This window comes from Podarcis cretensis, assembly GCF_951804945.1.
Source record: "Podarcis cretensis genome assembly, chromosome: 9".
In the NCBI taxonomy this organism is placed as follows: domain Eukaryota; kingdom Metazoa; phylum Chordata; class Lepidosauria; order Squamata; family Lacertidae; genus Podarcis; species Podarcis cretensis.
The window spans coordinates 35809970-35825134 of record NC_137178.1 but is presented as its reverse complement, the minus strand read 5'-3'; the positions used below and the strand labels follow the sequence as shown (position 1 = coordinate 35825134).

Genomic DNA, 15165 nt, shown 5'->3' with positions numbered 1-15165 from the left:
TGAACAAAAATGCAGAGAAGGGGAAGGAAAAGCACGCCATAAATTATTATCCTTGAAATGAAAGGAAATCTATCAAGTTTCTTCACCCTGGAAGCAGGATGAAGCTCGCATAATAATCCAGAGCAAATTTTATATCCAACATTTCCCCCAATATGATAATTGTAGAGATGTAATAATACTTTGGATCATAGTATACCATGGCTATATCATGCACCACAGATGTATATACGCATTTGTGCTGTGAATATGTATAGGTATGTACACACTCACATGTCATTTATTACATGAATAATAATGCAATAGCCATGGAATTCAAGATGGTGTACATGGTTCTGCTCTCCCCACCTTATCCTCACAAAAGGTTGTTTAGGCTGAAAGCTATTGATTGGCCCAAGGTCACCCAATGAGCTTCATGATTGAATGGGGGTTTGTACCATGATCTCTCAGGACTTAGTCCAACATTTTAACTCTTACACCATACTGGCTATATATGTATATTGCTAATTTCTGAAAAGATTGCTATCCAACAGGTCAGAAATTGGAATAATCCTGCACCAGGGTGGAACACTGAAGTAAAACAACAGGCCGTTGTGCTCAGGGACAGACTCTAGCAGGGTATCTGTCCCTGAGCCCAGTATCAAAGGGGGAGAGCTCATGTATCCATAATCCAGTGGTAAAGTGTAGAAACTCAAAGAAAAGATGCTGTTCATTTAAGTGATAGCCAATGCATTGCTCTACACTTGCTGTTGGACTACAAATGCCATTGGCCATGCCAGTTGGGGCTGATGGGAGTTGCAGTTCAATGATATCTGAAGGGTACTACATGACTACCTTTAAGTAAGGGACAGATAATGCAGACCAGACAATGGTGAACTTCAAATTTAATGAATCCATGGAAAAAACCACAAAATCCATGCATAGCAGATCATTCAGGGAGGGGACATGCTAGAGAACAAAACTCCTATGCACAGGAAGCAAGACAAGGCAAAGGCTTTGGATCAGGTGAATCCACAGAGAGAATTTAAATTGAATGTAGTCCCAATCCCAATATGTTTGCCTAGCGACAGAACAATCCCAGAATCCATGGCAGAGAACATAGAACTCAAACAAAACAGATCATTCAAGAAACTCTTGAATGATGCATGAACAGCCAATAACTTCAGTTGGTCTCCTCTAGGTAGGACTTGCCTTGAATACCATCTACAAACTTCTAATGAAGAAGAATCCACGACTTTCCACTCTTCCCCTGTCAAACAGTTCATACCACCAGAAAGCTATTTCCATTGTTTAGGCTAAATCCTTTTTCTTGTAATCTGAACCCTGTAGATCTACTCTCTGGAGCAACAGGGGGCACAGAATTGCTCCATCATCTTTGTGGTAGCCCTTCAAATATTTGATTATAGCTATCATATCACTTTTTAATTGTCTCATATCTATGTAAACATGCAAATTCTTTCAACATTTCCTCACAGAATTGGTATCCAGGCCCTCCACCCATCTAAGTTGCTTTCCTCTGCAAATGTTCCAGTTTGTCAACATCCTTCTAAAATCTGTGGTGCTCAGAATAGAAAACTGTTGTCTGAACAGACTTTTTTTTGGCTAGCATGGTGTTTGGGAAGCTTTGTTGTTGGGGTTGTTGTTGTTGCTGCTGCTGATTTTTTGTGTGATCTAAACCCTATACTTCTTTCTGTTGATGCTGGCTAGAATTGCATTAGCGTTTTTAGTTGACACATTGTACTTGTGACTCATGTTTAGCATGTACTCTGCAAAGGGACCCTAAGATTTTTTTGCAGGTACTGCTGTCAAATCAGTTGCCTGTCACCTGTCCTGTTTTTCTGCATCTGATTCTGTCTCCCTAAATGCAAAATCTGACATTAATCTCTTAGCTAATACTGACTTAGTTTTGATCCAGTTCTCCATACTGTCAAGTTCATTGTGAATTCCAGTTTTCTACAGTATTTTCTATTCCAGCCAGTTTGGTGCCACCTGAAATTTGATGAACATTGTCTGTCCTCAGATACGACTTTGTGGCACACCACTTGTCTCCTCTCTCCAGGTTGGATGTAGCCCCTCAACAGGCTTAAATCCTAACCATGTGGGATTGTCTAGCTCACATTTAACAAATCATTAATATCATGGGGGACCTTGCTAAAATCAAGATATACACTGTCCACAACTTTTCCTCTATCTATCAAGCTAGTAACTGTCAAAAAAAGAGATAAGATTGGAATGACTTATTCTTGAGAAACTCTTTGTGATCACAGCTTTCCCTCCCCTAAATGCTCACAGAATGATGACTTACTAATCTGCTATGGAACCTTTCTAGCTATTGATGTCAAGCTGACTAATCAGTTGTTGCCTGCTTCCTCTATTCCCCTTTTAAAAATATGGGGACATTTGCCTACTTTCAGTTTTGCAGCACCTACCTTATTCTCCAATATATTTTTTTAAAAAATATATTGACAGATGCTATTTGATATTACGTCTGAAAGATTCTTTTGTATCCTAGGATGCAGGGCTTCACTGCTTCCTAGGATACTGCTCTTTTCTTACAACTCAATTCATTTATCATTTGATCTATTATTGCCAGGTCAAGCACATCTTCCTTGACTGCAACTAAGGGTTCACCCACACTTCCTTTTGTGCCCTTTTGTTCACCCACACTTTCTAGGCACAGGTCCAGGATTACCAGGTCCATATCTCAACAGTTGCGTTTTTCTTCCCCCACCACTTTCCCTTGGAAAACCTGCATTTTACCACTGAATCAGAGAACAAGGCAATCTTCAGAAAACCCAATTGCTGTTGGCTCCAATTAGCAAAAAGAAGTGGGTTTTCCCAGACAAAGTGGCAGAATAAAACAAAACAAAACACTTGGACACAGTCCTGGAAATTGTGGATCTGTGCTTAGAAATATGGCAGAAAAGGAACTATGGGTGAGCCTTAAGGCAAAGTGAAAGTTGAACAGCTCCACCTTCTCTTTGTCACCCACTTTCATTCTCCATCTTCTCTTTGCAGTGGACCTACCATTTCCTTGTTCTTCCCCTTTCTCGGAGCATGGCCTGCAAACCATTTTTATTATTATTAATATCTCATGCTAAGCCCTACATCCAGCTATGAGTTGCAGTCAACAAGCTTTCAGTAATGACAATCAAACCATATTTGCTTTCCTGCTAAAATGTGAAGCCCATTGTATTTATCTCCCATACACTGGTGTAGAGACATCAGAAACCTTGGGCTATATCACCAACTTTCTATTGTTTAATTACACGTTACAATTTACTCGCATTGGCATCCTAGTTTCACTCATATTCCAATCTCAAGCAGATGATGTCATGCTATCTTCTAGTATTTCATTAACCGCCCATACAGGACTCAGTTTAAAGTCCTCCTTATCAGGAGGTTTCTGCCAAACACATGGGTTTGCCTTTAGTGAAGTCATCACATTCGTGGAACGGCTTCTATTCATGCAATGGACCTTCCCCTCCCTCTTTTGCCCCACCCACCCCTGCTGTGTGTTCCAACGCCCCTTAAAGCTGTTTTGGGGGCTCCTCTGATCTTCTGGAACAGATTGGAAAATACTGGTGTGGGGGGAGTTTCATTGCAGGAGAAAGTATCATAGTTTGTTACTATGCTATATATTTTTGTGTTTTTATATTGTCAATCACTTTGTGATCCTTGAATGGCGGGCAAAATAGAAATGTTAACAACAACAACAACAACAACAACCAACCAACCAACTGCTTTGACCATAAATGACAGAGCACAGCAATGTGTGAAATTGTGTTCTGTTAAACTTAATGAGAGCACTGCCATTGGTAGATCACAACCATCACCCTTTAGAGCAGGCATGGCCAAAGCCCGCTGGTCGATTTAATCTGGCCACCATGGCAGTATATGTCTTGGGGTAAAAGCTCAAAAACTTAGGGGTAAAATTGCAAAAAAAAAAAAAAAAAGCTCAACATGGCCCTCATACATGTTCACTTCTTCAAATCTGGCCCTCTTTGAAAAAAATTTGGGCACCCCTGCTTTAGAGGATCCCTGCCATATTTGCCCTATGGTGTGCCCCACAGCTTCTTATGATAAAAGTGTTTTACATGTGGACACAATGCTTTAGCATGCTCCATCATGCTAAAAGGAAAGGGTGCTTTTAAAAGGAAGATGAAAGGGAGCTTCTGAAGAACTACAAGGGCTACAGTAAGTGGGGCTGGGGAACTACAGGGAAGGCAAACACACACATCAGTGCCAAATGCTATATATACTTTCATCAGAAGCCAGCGAAAGGACAAGGCTATGCAAGCATTTTCTTGACTTTAAGATGAAGGGAAGCAAATGCTTAAAAGTAAAAAGGCTATTATAAGGTGGGGGGGGGGGGGGGAGAGAGAAGACAAAAGGGGAAAAGATTGCTTAGAAATCAGAAGCAGCATCTTAATATTCCTCAAAAGAGAGGCGGGGACCAAGGCTGAGGGAGGGCAAACTTCTTCACTCCGCAAAACTTACTCGAAAAAAGACTCGCTTTGGTTACAGCAGCTTTGAAGTCCACGCATGAGGGGATTCTTGAAAGCGCTCATTAAAATTACAAACAAGACCCCAAACGAAAACAAAACCAAGCCCACCCCCGTCGAAACCAACATAAAGAGGAGAACAAAAAAGTTGATTTAAAGTAGCTCTTTAGCCAGTCGCCTACTTTTGGGGGTGGGGGTGGGTGTAACGGCACGCTCACAGAAAGTGAACGTAGGGTGGGGGAGGGAGAGAGGGAGAAGGAGCTGCCCCCTCCTTCCTCCAGCTCCTTCCTCCACCCCCCCTTTTTTTTTTTTGCATGTGTGTGACTTCACTGTCCTTTGATTTGGAAGCCCGCTGATTGGCTGGAAGCAATTCAACACATGCAGCCGGGCAAAAAGCTTTGTCTGAGTTGGAGTGAAGTTGCCCAGATTTTTAGACGGGAGTCAGCAATCGAGGCTGCTTAGTCGGCAGCCGAGCAGGGAAAGGAAAGAGGATCTTTTCGGGGGAAAGAGCCCAGCGCCGAGCCAGCGTCAGTTCCTTCCTCCACACGCACTCGGCGGAGAGTAAACTGCAGAGGCAGGAGGAGGAGGAAGAGGAGGAGAAGGAAGAGGAATAAAAGCCCTGATGTGCCAACCCTCCTGGACTAGAGCGCAGCAGCACAATCCAGCCGGCTCGCCTCCAGGATGTATAAGGGAGTCCCGCCACCATCTGCATGCATGTAAGCAACTTTTCTGAGCTCGGAGAGGATATCGGAACTGTGCTGGGTTGCAGAAGGACTCTTGCTCTCTCTTTTTGGTACAGTTTTTGGGGGCGTGGGGAGTGGGGTGGGGAAGGCAAATGCATGCGGAGACATCGAGCAGAAGTTGAGAGAAGCGCTTTGCGAACTTGTGGGGAAGGAAAGGCTTTCGCGATGCCGAGGCTGAGCGCCGGCAAGACGCACTTGGCCGCCCTGCTCGCCCTGGCGACGGTGGCGGCTTGCTGGGGAGGCGCCGCGGGCAAGACTTTGAAATACCGGATCTACGAGGAGCAGAGGGTGGGCTCGGTCATCGCGCGGCTCTCGGAAGACGTGGCAGACGTTTTGTACCGGCTGCCCAACCCTTCCTCCGTACGCTTCCGAGCTATGCAGAGGGGCAACTCTCCCTTGCTGAAGGTCCGCGAGGATAACGGCGAGATCAGCATCGGCGCCAAGATCGACCGCGAGCAACTGTGCCAGAAGAACTTGAACTGCTCCATCGAGTTCGACGTGATCACGCTGCCCACCGAGCACCTCCAGCTTTTCCACATCGAGGTGGAGGTGCTGGATATTAACGACAACTCGCCGCAGTTCTCCCGAGCGCTCATCCCCCTCGAGATCTCCGAGAGCGCCGCTGTGGGCACCCGGATCCCTCTGGACAGCGCTTTCGACCCGGACGTCGGGGACAATTCCCTGTACACGTACTCGCTGTCGGCCAACGACTTCTTCACCATCGAAGTGCGCACGAGGACCGACGGGGCCAAGTATGCCGAGCTGATCGTAGTGAGCGAGCTGGACCGGGAGCTGAAATCGAGCTACGAGCTCCAGCTGACCGCCTCGGACAACGGGGTTCCTCAGCGCAGTGGGTCTTCCATCCTGAAGATCAGCATTTCCGATTCCAATGACAACAGTCCCGTTTTCGAGCAGCAGACCTATATCATCCAGCTGTTGGAGAACTCCCGAGTTGGGACTTTGCTCATCGACCTCAACGCGACTGATCCGGATGAGGGGGCGAATGGGAAAGTTGTCTATTCTTTCAGTAGCCACGTGTCTTCCAAGATCATCGAGACTTTTAAGATGGACTCTGAGAGGGGGCAGCTGACCCTTCTCAAGCCAGTGGACTATGAAACCACCAAATCCTATGAAATTGATGCCCAGGCTCAAGATCTGGGTCCCAATTCTATCCCAGCTCACTGCAAGATTATCATCAAGGTTGTGGACGTGAACGACAACAAGCCAGATATCAATTTAAACCTGATGTCTCCTGGGAAGGAGGAAATTGCTTACATTTCTGAGAAAGCTTCGGTAGAGACATTTGTGGCCCTGGTGAGAGTGCAAGACAAAGATTCTGGGTTGAATGGAGAGGTGGTGTGCAAGCTCCATGGGCATGGTCACTTTAAACTCCAAAAGACCTATGAAAACAACTATTTCATCTTAACAAATACTACTCTGGATCGAGAAAAGCGATCTGAATACAGCTTGACTGTCATAGCAGAAGACAGGGGGACCCCAAGTCTCTCCACAGTGAAACACTTTACTGTCCAGATCATTGATGAAAATGACAACCCACCTCAGTTCCAGACCAATAGATATGAAATTGTAATTCTGGAAAATAACTCTCCAGGTGCATATATCACCTCTGTTACAGCCACAGATCCAGATCTAGGAGATAATGGGCAGGTGACATACACTATCTTGGAGAGCTTTATTTTGGGAAGCTCCATAACTACCTATGTGACCATTGATCCTTCCAATGGAGCCATCTATGCACTTAGAACTTTTGATCATGAAGAAGTAAACCAAATTGCCTTTGTGGTTCAGGCTAGAGATGGAGGGAGTCAGCAACTTGCCAGCAATACAACAGTTGTGCTCACTATCATTGATGAAAATGACAACGCCCCTTGGATTATAGAGCCAGTACTGCACAACAATACAGCAAAGATTTCAATCCCCAAAGAAGCTGAAATCAACTACCCTGTCACTAGGATAAGAGCCATAGACAAAGACTCAGGGATGAACTCAGAACTCAGCTGTTCATTAGCAAGTAGTAGTGAGGACCACCTCTTCATAATGGACCCACAGACATGTGACATCTATCTCAATGCTAGCATTGAATCTGCCAAATCAACAGAATGGGAACTTTCAGTGGTGGTTCAGGACAAAGGAAGTCCTCAGCTCAGTACCAAAGCACTTCTGAAATGCAGTGTTGTTAAATATGTTTATCTGCCTTCAGCTACAGAAGCTACGTACATTAGCCAACCTTCTCTAGATGTTTCCATGATCACAATTATATCCTTAGGGGCAATATGTGCTGTTTTGCTAGTTATCATGGTTGTCTTTGCTACAAGGTGCAATCGTGAGAAAAAGGACACCAGATCCTATAACTGTCGTGTAGCAGAGTCCACATACCAGCATCATCCCAAAAGGCCATCAAGACAGATCCACAAAGGGGACATTACACTAGTGCCTACTGTTAATGGTACTTTGCCAATCAGGTCACACCATAAAGCTTCACCTTCATCATCTCCAACACTAGAAAGAGGGCAGATGAGCAGTCGCCAAAGCCACCACAGTCACCAGTCTCTAAACAGTCTGGTGACCATCTCATCAAATCACGTACCTGAGAATTTCTCCCTTGAGCTCACTCATGCTACACCTGCTGTTGAGGTAAGCTCACTTACTGTGCTACATGGACTAGTACTCACTCACAAATGCAAGCAGGCACCCCATGGCCATTTCACAGATTCATTATTTCAGAATGCAGTTGCAACCAGTGTGCCAACTGTGATGTATGATAATTGCACACACTTGTATTCTCAATCTCTCTCTGTATGGACTGGGAAGCCACAATTGGCAGCAGCTTCCCAGTAACAGTACATCTTTGCACACAGTGCATGATTTTGAAACTGATTGTTACACTGTATTTGTTTCTGTGTTGGAAATATGTAATGTGTAAAATGGCCCTGTGTGTGTTTGAGTTTGTTTCTCTCTGTGTGTGTGTGACTTTTATGTGAATCGTGAAAGGCTACACAGCCCCTTGCTACACTGCCATGCCAATTAAACATTAAAAAAGAGTTACTCTTAATGGCATTATTATTGTTGTTAATCAAGGTTTCAATCTTTATTTGGAACATTTCCTGCAAATGCTTCTAATAAAGTATGCTAAACTTGCATGTTCTTTGCCTCTCTATTCGAACACATTCCATAGTGTATTTACATATACAAATGATACAAAACAATGAGGGCATATATTACCAATGGTGCCGCAATTCTAACTGCAGCTGCTTTAACAGCTTGTGTCAACTGTGCATGCAAATCTGTTAATGAATATGTTTTAAGGCCCTGAGCCATAGCTTAAAACACTTGAATGTAAGCTGATTTTCTAGGCCCACTAACTTCAATGGAGCTAAATCCATTCACATCCAAATACTTTAGCTTGACTAGACTGAAGATCAGGTCTTTAATTATTTGGCATCCTCAGGCTAATAAAAGCAGGACTAAATTGTATTGGTAAAGTGTCATTAGATATTACCAGTTGTCTTCTACTTTGGCTGTATTGTCTTATGTCTTTGCAACATGAAGAGGTTCTAAATGATTATTTTTAAACAGCTGAAGTTTTAATAATAGTGGTAGTAATAATAATAATTTTTAAAACACGTGTTTTCTCTTAGGGAGATATTTGGGCATTATTTTTCAGGAATCAGTCTTTTGTGTTTTTCTTTACAGGTCTCTCAACTTCTCTCAATGCTTCATCAAGGCCAGTATCAGCCAAGGCCAAGTTTTAGAGGAAACAAATATTCCAGGAGCTACAGGTGAGGGTTTTACTCAGATCAATGTTGAAAGCAGTTTTACCTGAGGAGAGTGCCCAGCACATAAGCCAATAGAGGATAACTCAATCCACATGTCACTTCTGTTTTATCGCAGGTACGCCCTTCAAGATATGGATAAGTTCAGCTTGAAAGACAGCGGCCGTGGTGACAGTGAAGCAGGAGACAGCGATTATGATTTGGGGAGAGATTCTCCAATTGACAGACTTCTTGGAGAAGGATTCAGTGACCTTTTCCTTACAGATGGGAGAATTCCTGCAGGTAAGAATGCAATGAAAGTTGAACAGTTTGTTTACAGTGCTCCCTGCCAATCACACTGAGACAACTTCACAATGACGAAAAGCAATCTCTTTAACTTTCTTTCCTTCTTCACATAGCAGCACCTATAGCCCAATTTATGCTCAAGTGCAGCATGGCACCTCGTATACCCAAAGTGCTGCACACTTATCCAAGTTCAATGGCCACAAACACCACAACTGGTATCACTTGCAGTCCGATGAGTTGGCTCAAAGTGGGTTGCTCTTGCCCTTTATAATGGGTGGAGCCAATTTCTTGGTTGCATTAAATAACAAAATGAATGACAATTTGATATCTAGTTTTGAGAATGGCAATATTCAATGCCTGGGTGCTACAGATTTTGTGTTCAAAATGCCTTTAGAGAAATATATTCAAACGGAAAGGCTATATGAGACCCAGTTCTCTGAAAAAAGTAGGAAAGCACATATGTATGCAGTTACCACAGTTGTTAGAATGGCGATTGGTGTTCCAGCCTGCCATTTGTAAACTCACACTGGGTGTCTGTTACTGAATTTTTATTGTTATGTGCCATAGTGGATGGCATAGTGGGGTGGCATAGCCCACTTGACCTCTGGTCAATTACATCAAAGTCAGCATGATGCAAACACACCAATGGAGACAAACTGGTACTCTCACAACTGGCATTTGCACCACACCAACCTCATCACTGACTTACCCCTCTACTTCCCATTAAGTAGCAGCTGCCCTGCCCTACCATGCCATCCACAACTGGCTATGTGCAGTGATCTAAAATCCTTAAACCTTACTAGGGGACCCTTCTATCCTTGTACTCTCAACATTAATTCCAAATAGTCTACCATGTTGCAACCTAATGAACAGTTTCTCTTATAGCAGGGATGGGGAATCCATAGCCTTCCAGATGTCTGACTGCAACCACCATCATTCCTGATGATTGGCCACACTAGCTAAGGCTGATGGGAGTTGTAGTCTTATAGGGAAATTCTATGCATGAGTCTTCTTTCTTATTTGGCTATCACTCATAGCCGAGTGAGATTGTCTTCCATGAATATGGTTTTAACAGTGTGTCCATAAGTGGAAGCTAATTCTGGATCCACACATCCTTCCAGAGTGGGGACATAGGTTTCTGGGCGGGAGTTGATCACAGTGAGGATTTGCCAAATGTGCCTTCCTCTTAGCTCATTTCTCCATTTTGTCCTGAGTTCCTGCTTCTTCAAAGTCCATAATGCCTTTGGTAGAGGTATGCATGTATACAAAGAAGCAGGTCCCATTGCTTCTTAGGCTGCGTTCATATGGGAGGAACAATAGTTCTATGTATTTTCAGTTTGAAAAAGGGATCAGGTATGGGGGAAGACCGCTGCCTGATACCCTGGGGAGCTATTCCTGGTCAGTGTAGAGAGTACTGTGCTAGATGAATGGGTAGTTCATAAGAAGTTGTCTCCTAACAGATCAACCTATCTCCATGGGCCAATACATCTTTACCCTTCTAAATACAATGTCACAGAACAATGTTTCTTGAGCTGTTTGATTCTGTAGTGGTAAATGAGAGCCAACATATACTCATTATTCACTGGGTTCTTCAGATATTAAACAATGGAAAGTATTAATTGACAGAAATAATTTTCTAAACATTAAACATTTGCTATTAGGTAATTCTAAAACAACTAACACAAATTTAGGCCATCAGACTCATAGGAGTTTCCCAACCTTCTATAGATATGTGCATTATGCTGATATAACAGCAGATTATTATTATTTTTTTATGAATGTCCACCAATTATGAATGCACCAAACATTAGGTGATATCCAACTATAGTCATGCTAAGAGAATGCCCATTTAAATTAAGGAGTTTAAGTTAGTCCTTTGATGACTGTTAGGATAGCCATGTATATAATTGTTGATACTATGTAGAGGCAGGAGGAGTTGTACAATTTGTATTGGACTTTCTGCCAAACAAAATGTCCACAAACATACCTCAGAGCAAAAGTACCGTATTTTTCGCTCTATAACACGCACCTGACCATAACACGCACATCGTTTTTAGAGGAGGAAAACAAGGGAAAAAACATTCTGAATGAAACAGTGGATGTATCATTTTTGGGCTTCATGCTGTGGCCACAGACATGTGATCTGATGGTGAATTTGGGGTGACCCAATGCAAAAATCCTGAGAATTCCTGTGGATCCATGCTTTGTAACCACGTTTTTGCACCATTGCAGCCCCAGGCAACAGTGGGTGCGTGATTTTTTTGGTGCAGGCTGTAGCCATGGACATGCTATGTGATCTGATGGTGAATTTGGGGTGACCCAGTGCAAAGATCCTGAGAATCCCTGTGGATCCATGCTTTGTAACCACATTTTTGCACCATTGCAGCCCCAGGCAACAGTGGGTGCGTGATTTTTTTGGTGCAGGCTGTAGCCATGGTCATGCTATGTGATCTGATGGTGAATTTGGGGTGACCCAATGCAAAGATCCTGAGGATCCATGTGGATCTATGCTTTGTAACCACATTTTAAGTGGGGAGCGAAGGAAAAACAAATAAGGGACATGAGAGGGGTGTGCAGAGAAGCAGCTGGCTAAGAATGCAGGAGAGGGATTTAACGGGAGGGAGGAAAGAAAGGCAAAAGTTTCCCCCCACCCAAGCCAGCCATCTCTCTCTCTCTCTCTCTCTCTCTCTCTCTCTCTCCCTCCCTCCCTCCCTCCCTCCCTCCCTCCCCCTCTCTCTCTCCCTCCCCCCTCTCTCTCCCTCCCCCCCCCTCTCACTTCCCCCCTCTCTCTCCCTCTCCCCCAGCAGCACCCGAGCACAGAGAGGAATTCCCCTCTGCTTGCCTGGAGGGGAGGGGCTTTCCCTGCTCTTTGTTCCGTTTCAGCAAACACAGCAACGAAACAGAGGAGGGTGAGCAGTAAGACCCTGAGGCAGAATGCAGGAAAGCAGCCACTTCCTCTTTTCAGTTTTCCCTTCTCCGTGAAGTGCCGTGATTTGATTTTTGCCTGATTTTTCGGCTCCAGGGACCACACATTCACTCTATAACACGCACAGACATTTCCCCTTCCTTTTTAGGAAAAAAAATCTGCGTGTTATAGAGGGAAAAATACGGTATTTCCCAGTAACTACAAGAATGCCAAAATCTTTTTGTTGTTGTTGTCCTTCAATACAAACTAATGTAAATGAGAACGATTTTCAACAATTGGATGGAATCTGTGTAATCTTAGGCTGTAAACCTTTACTCAGTTACCAAACCTGTCTATGTTTTGAGCATTTCAGTTCTCTAAACATACAGGATTTTTGCAGCTTACCAATACACCAATAGTAACTTGACCATAGCCATCTCAACTTCTTCCAAGAACCGATATAAGGAAGCACAAAGCTAGATGATTATAAATATATTTAAGTGCAAAGAATACAATTGCAAGTGTAAAATTTAATCACATACATGGAACATGGGGTGGGTTTGAAGGTATATAGGCTACATTTATTTAGCCATCTTTATTAAGTTGATTAAAATGGGAAGAAACTTAAGTCAGTCTGTGAAATTCACAGTCACTAAAATATAGTGACTCAGAAAGTTGATGTTACAACGCTCATTCACATATTAATCATTTTGTCAAGTCTTCTAATTCTCCTTTCTCCCCCCCTTTTATTTGCAAATCCATATGCTGTTTCATAGCATAACATCCAAAGCAATTTACAACAAAAATGGGGTGGGAATCTACAGGGTAAAATATCCTCCAGTGTTTGTAGGAATTGGACCAGGCAGTGGGGGCACAATGGAGGACAAGGCCAGTAGCATATCCCCATTACAATCACTTACATGAGGCTTTAAATACCTGGATGGTTATGTTAAAGTGTTGTGGAAGAGGATTGAACACACATTCACTGATGGGGCAATCCTGTACATGCTTACTCTAGATGTAAGCCCTCCTTAGTTTAATAGGAATTCTTTCCATATAAGTGTTTATAGGAGGAATGGAGAACTTCTGGCCATTCAGTTCTTGCTCATCTCTGGCCATGCAGGTTCCTCATCCCTAAAGTCATAGCCTAAATGTCTTCTGTTCAAACCACTACCACTACACTATGGATAAGCATGTCCCAGAAAGTTTCAAAGTTAAAAGTGACACTGTGGCTAGTGCCTGGAAACTTAATGAATATTAACTTCTTGTTTTCATTTTACTGACAGCAATGAGACTATGCACAGAGGAATGCAGAGTCCTGGGACATTCTGACCAGTGCTGGATGCCACCTCTGCCTTCTCCATCTTCTGATTACAGAAGTAATATGTTTATTCCTGGGGAGGAATTTCAGCCACAGCAAACTCAACCACCACAACAGCAGGTACTGGAAGAGGATGCTCAAGCCGTTGAGACGACTGAAAAGAAAAAGAGCTTTTCAACTTTTGGCAAAGAAAGTCAGAGCGAGGACGAAGCAGGTGACATGTGCACCTCATCCTTGCTGTCAGAAATGAACAGTGTTTTCCAGCGCCTTTTGCCTCCTTCATTAGATGCCTACACGGAATGCAACGAAATGGATCCCTCCAGCTCACTAGAGCGCAGGAAAGGACATTTGCCTGCCAAGACTGTAAGCTATCCACAAGGGGTGGCAGCTTGGGCAGCCAGCACACACTTCCAAAACCCTGCAAACAACACTGGGCTTCCTTTGGGGACTCACTCAGGGGCCCAGCCATCTTCTAAATGGCTGCCAGCCATGGAGGAAATCCCAGAGAATTATGAAGAAGATGACTTTGACAATGTGCTTAACCACCTCAGTGACGGTAAACACGAACTAATGGATGCTAGTGAGCTGGTGGCAGAAATTAACAAGCTGCTACAAGATGTCCGACAGAACTAGAGAGTTTTGTTTCATAGCATATTAATTTTCCATATTTATGGAAAACAGAGATGGGAGCCCAGAATGAAAAGAACTGGCATTGCCAATTAGTTACATTTATCATAAATGTGTCTGTGTATGTTGAATATTAAAATACTGTATTTTCATATGTACACAATGCAAGTGTGATTATCTTTAACTGTATTTTAAAAATACATTTGTACCTTATATTTATGTGTAATTTAACAAATAAATTTTATTTTTGTACTCCCATGGCAAGCATGTTTTCCTACATATATGCACCTGGCACTGTTTGTGTCTGACATTCATTATTCTAATCACAAGAGTGTATAAAAACTAAGGGATGCCATTTTCCATGGGTTTCGCCCCCCACCCCCACTCCCACAATCAACTGTTATGGTACAAAAATCAAATCAAGTGAAACCTTATCCAAATGTTAGTTTCAATAACTGATCTAACATCTTGTTACAATGTTTCATTCTTATAATAAAGAGTTATCAACTCCCTTGAAGCCTAGAAGTTCTTTTATTTTCAGGCTGGGACAAATCCATTCTCCCACAAAGTTAAGGGGTGGGGGTGATACAAAGAGCAACCTTGAACCCAAAGAACACATTGCATATATATATATATATATATATATATATATATATATATATATATTCATATTCATGTGGAGCACAACTTTCAAAATATCTCTTGAAGACCCTTTGCATAGGATTCAGATTGTAATAGGTCAGCTGAACTCTGTTGGAAAATTGTAGAAATACCTTTTCATGTATTGAGCCTATTTCTCCTTTTCACACAACCCATGTCATGTCACCCATTTTTTAAATAAAAGCCATGTTATTGTTTGCTCAGTCTTTTAAAGATATGCTGTACATTACAGGTGATGATGTTTTATAGATGCAAATAACACTGAGGCAGAAATTGAAGCCTAGGACAAAAAGCCAATTTCAACCTGCTAATGATATTCCACACATAT

At 42.9% G+C, this 15165-nt stretch overlaps 1 protein-coding gene across 1 annotated transcript; it reads left to right on the top strand.

Moving 5' to 3' along the window:
- Positions 1-4870: 4870 nt before the first annotated feature.
- On the top strand, positions 4871-14694 carry PCDH18 (protocadherin 18). The gene is made up of 4 exons (XM_079990134.1): positions 4871-7900; positions 8960-9045; positions 9158-9321; positions 13516-14694. The coding sequence occupies exons 1-4, from the start codon at positions 5213-5215 to the stop codon at positions 14181-14183; spliced, it is 3606 nt and encodes a 1201-aa protein (XP_079846260.1). The 5' UTR covers positions 4871-5212; the 3' UTR covers positions 14184-14694.
- Positions 14695-15165: the final 471 nt, after the last annotated feature.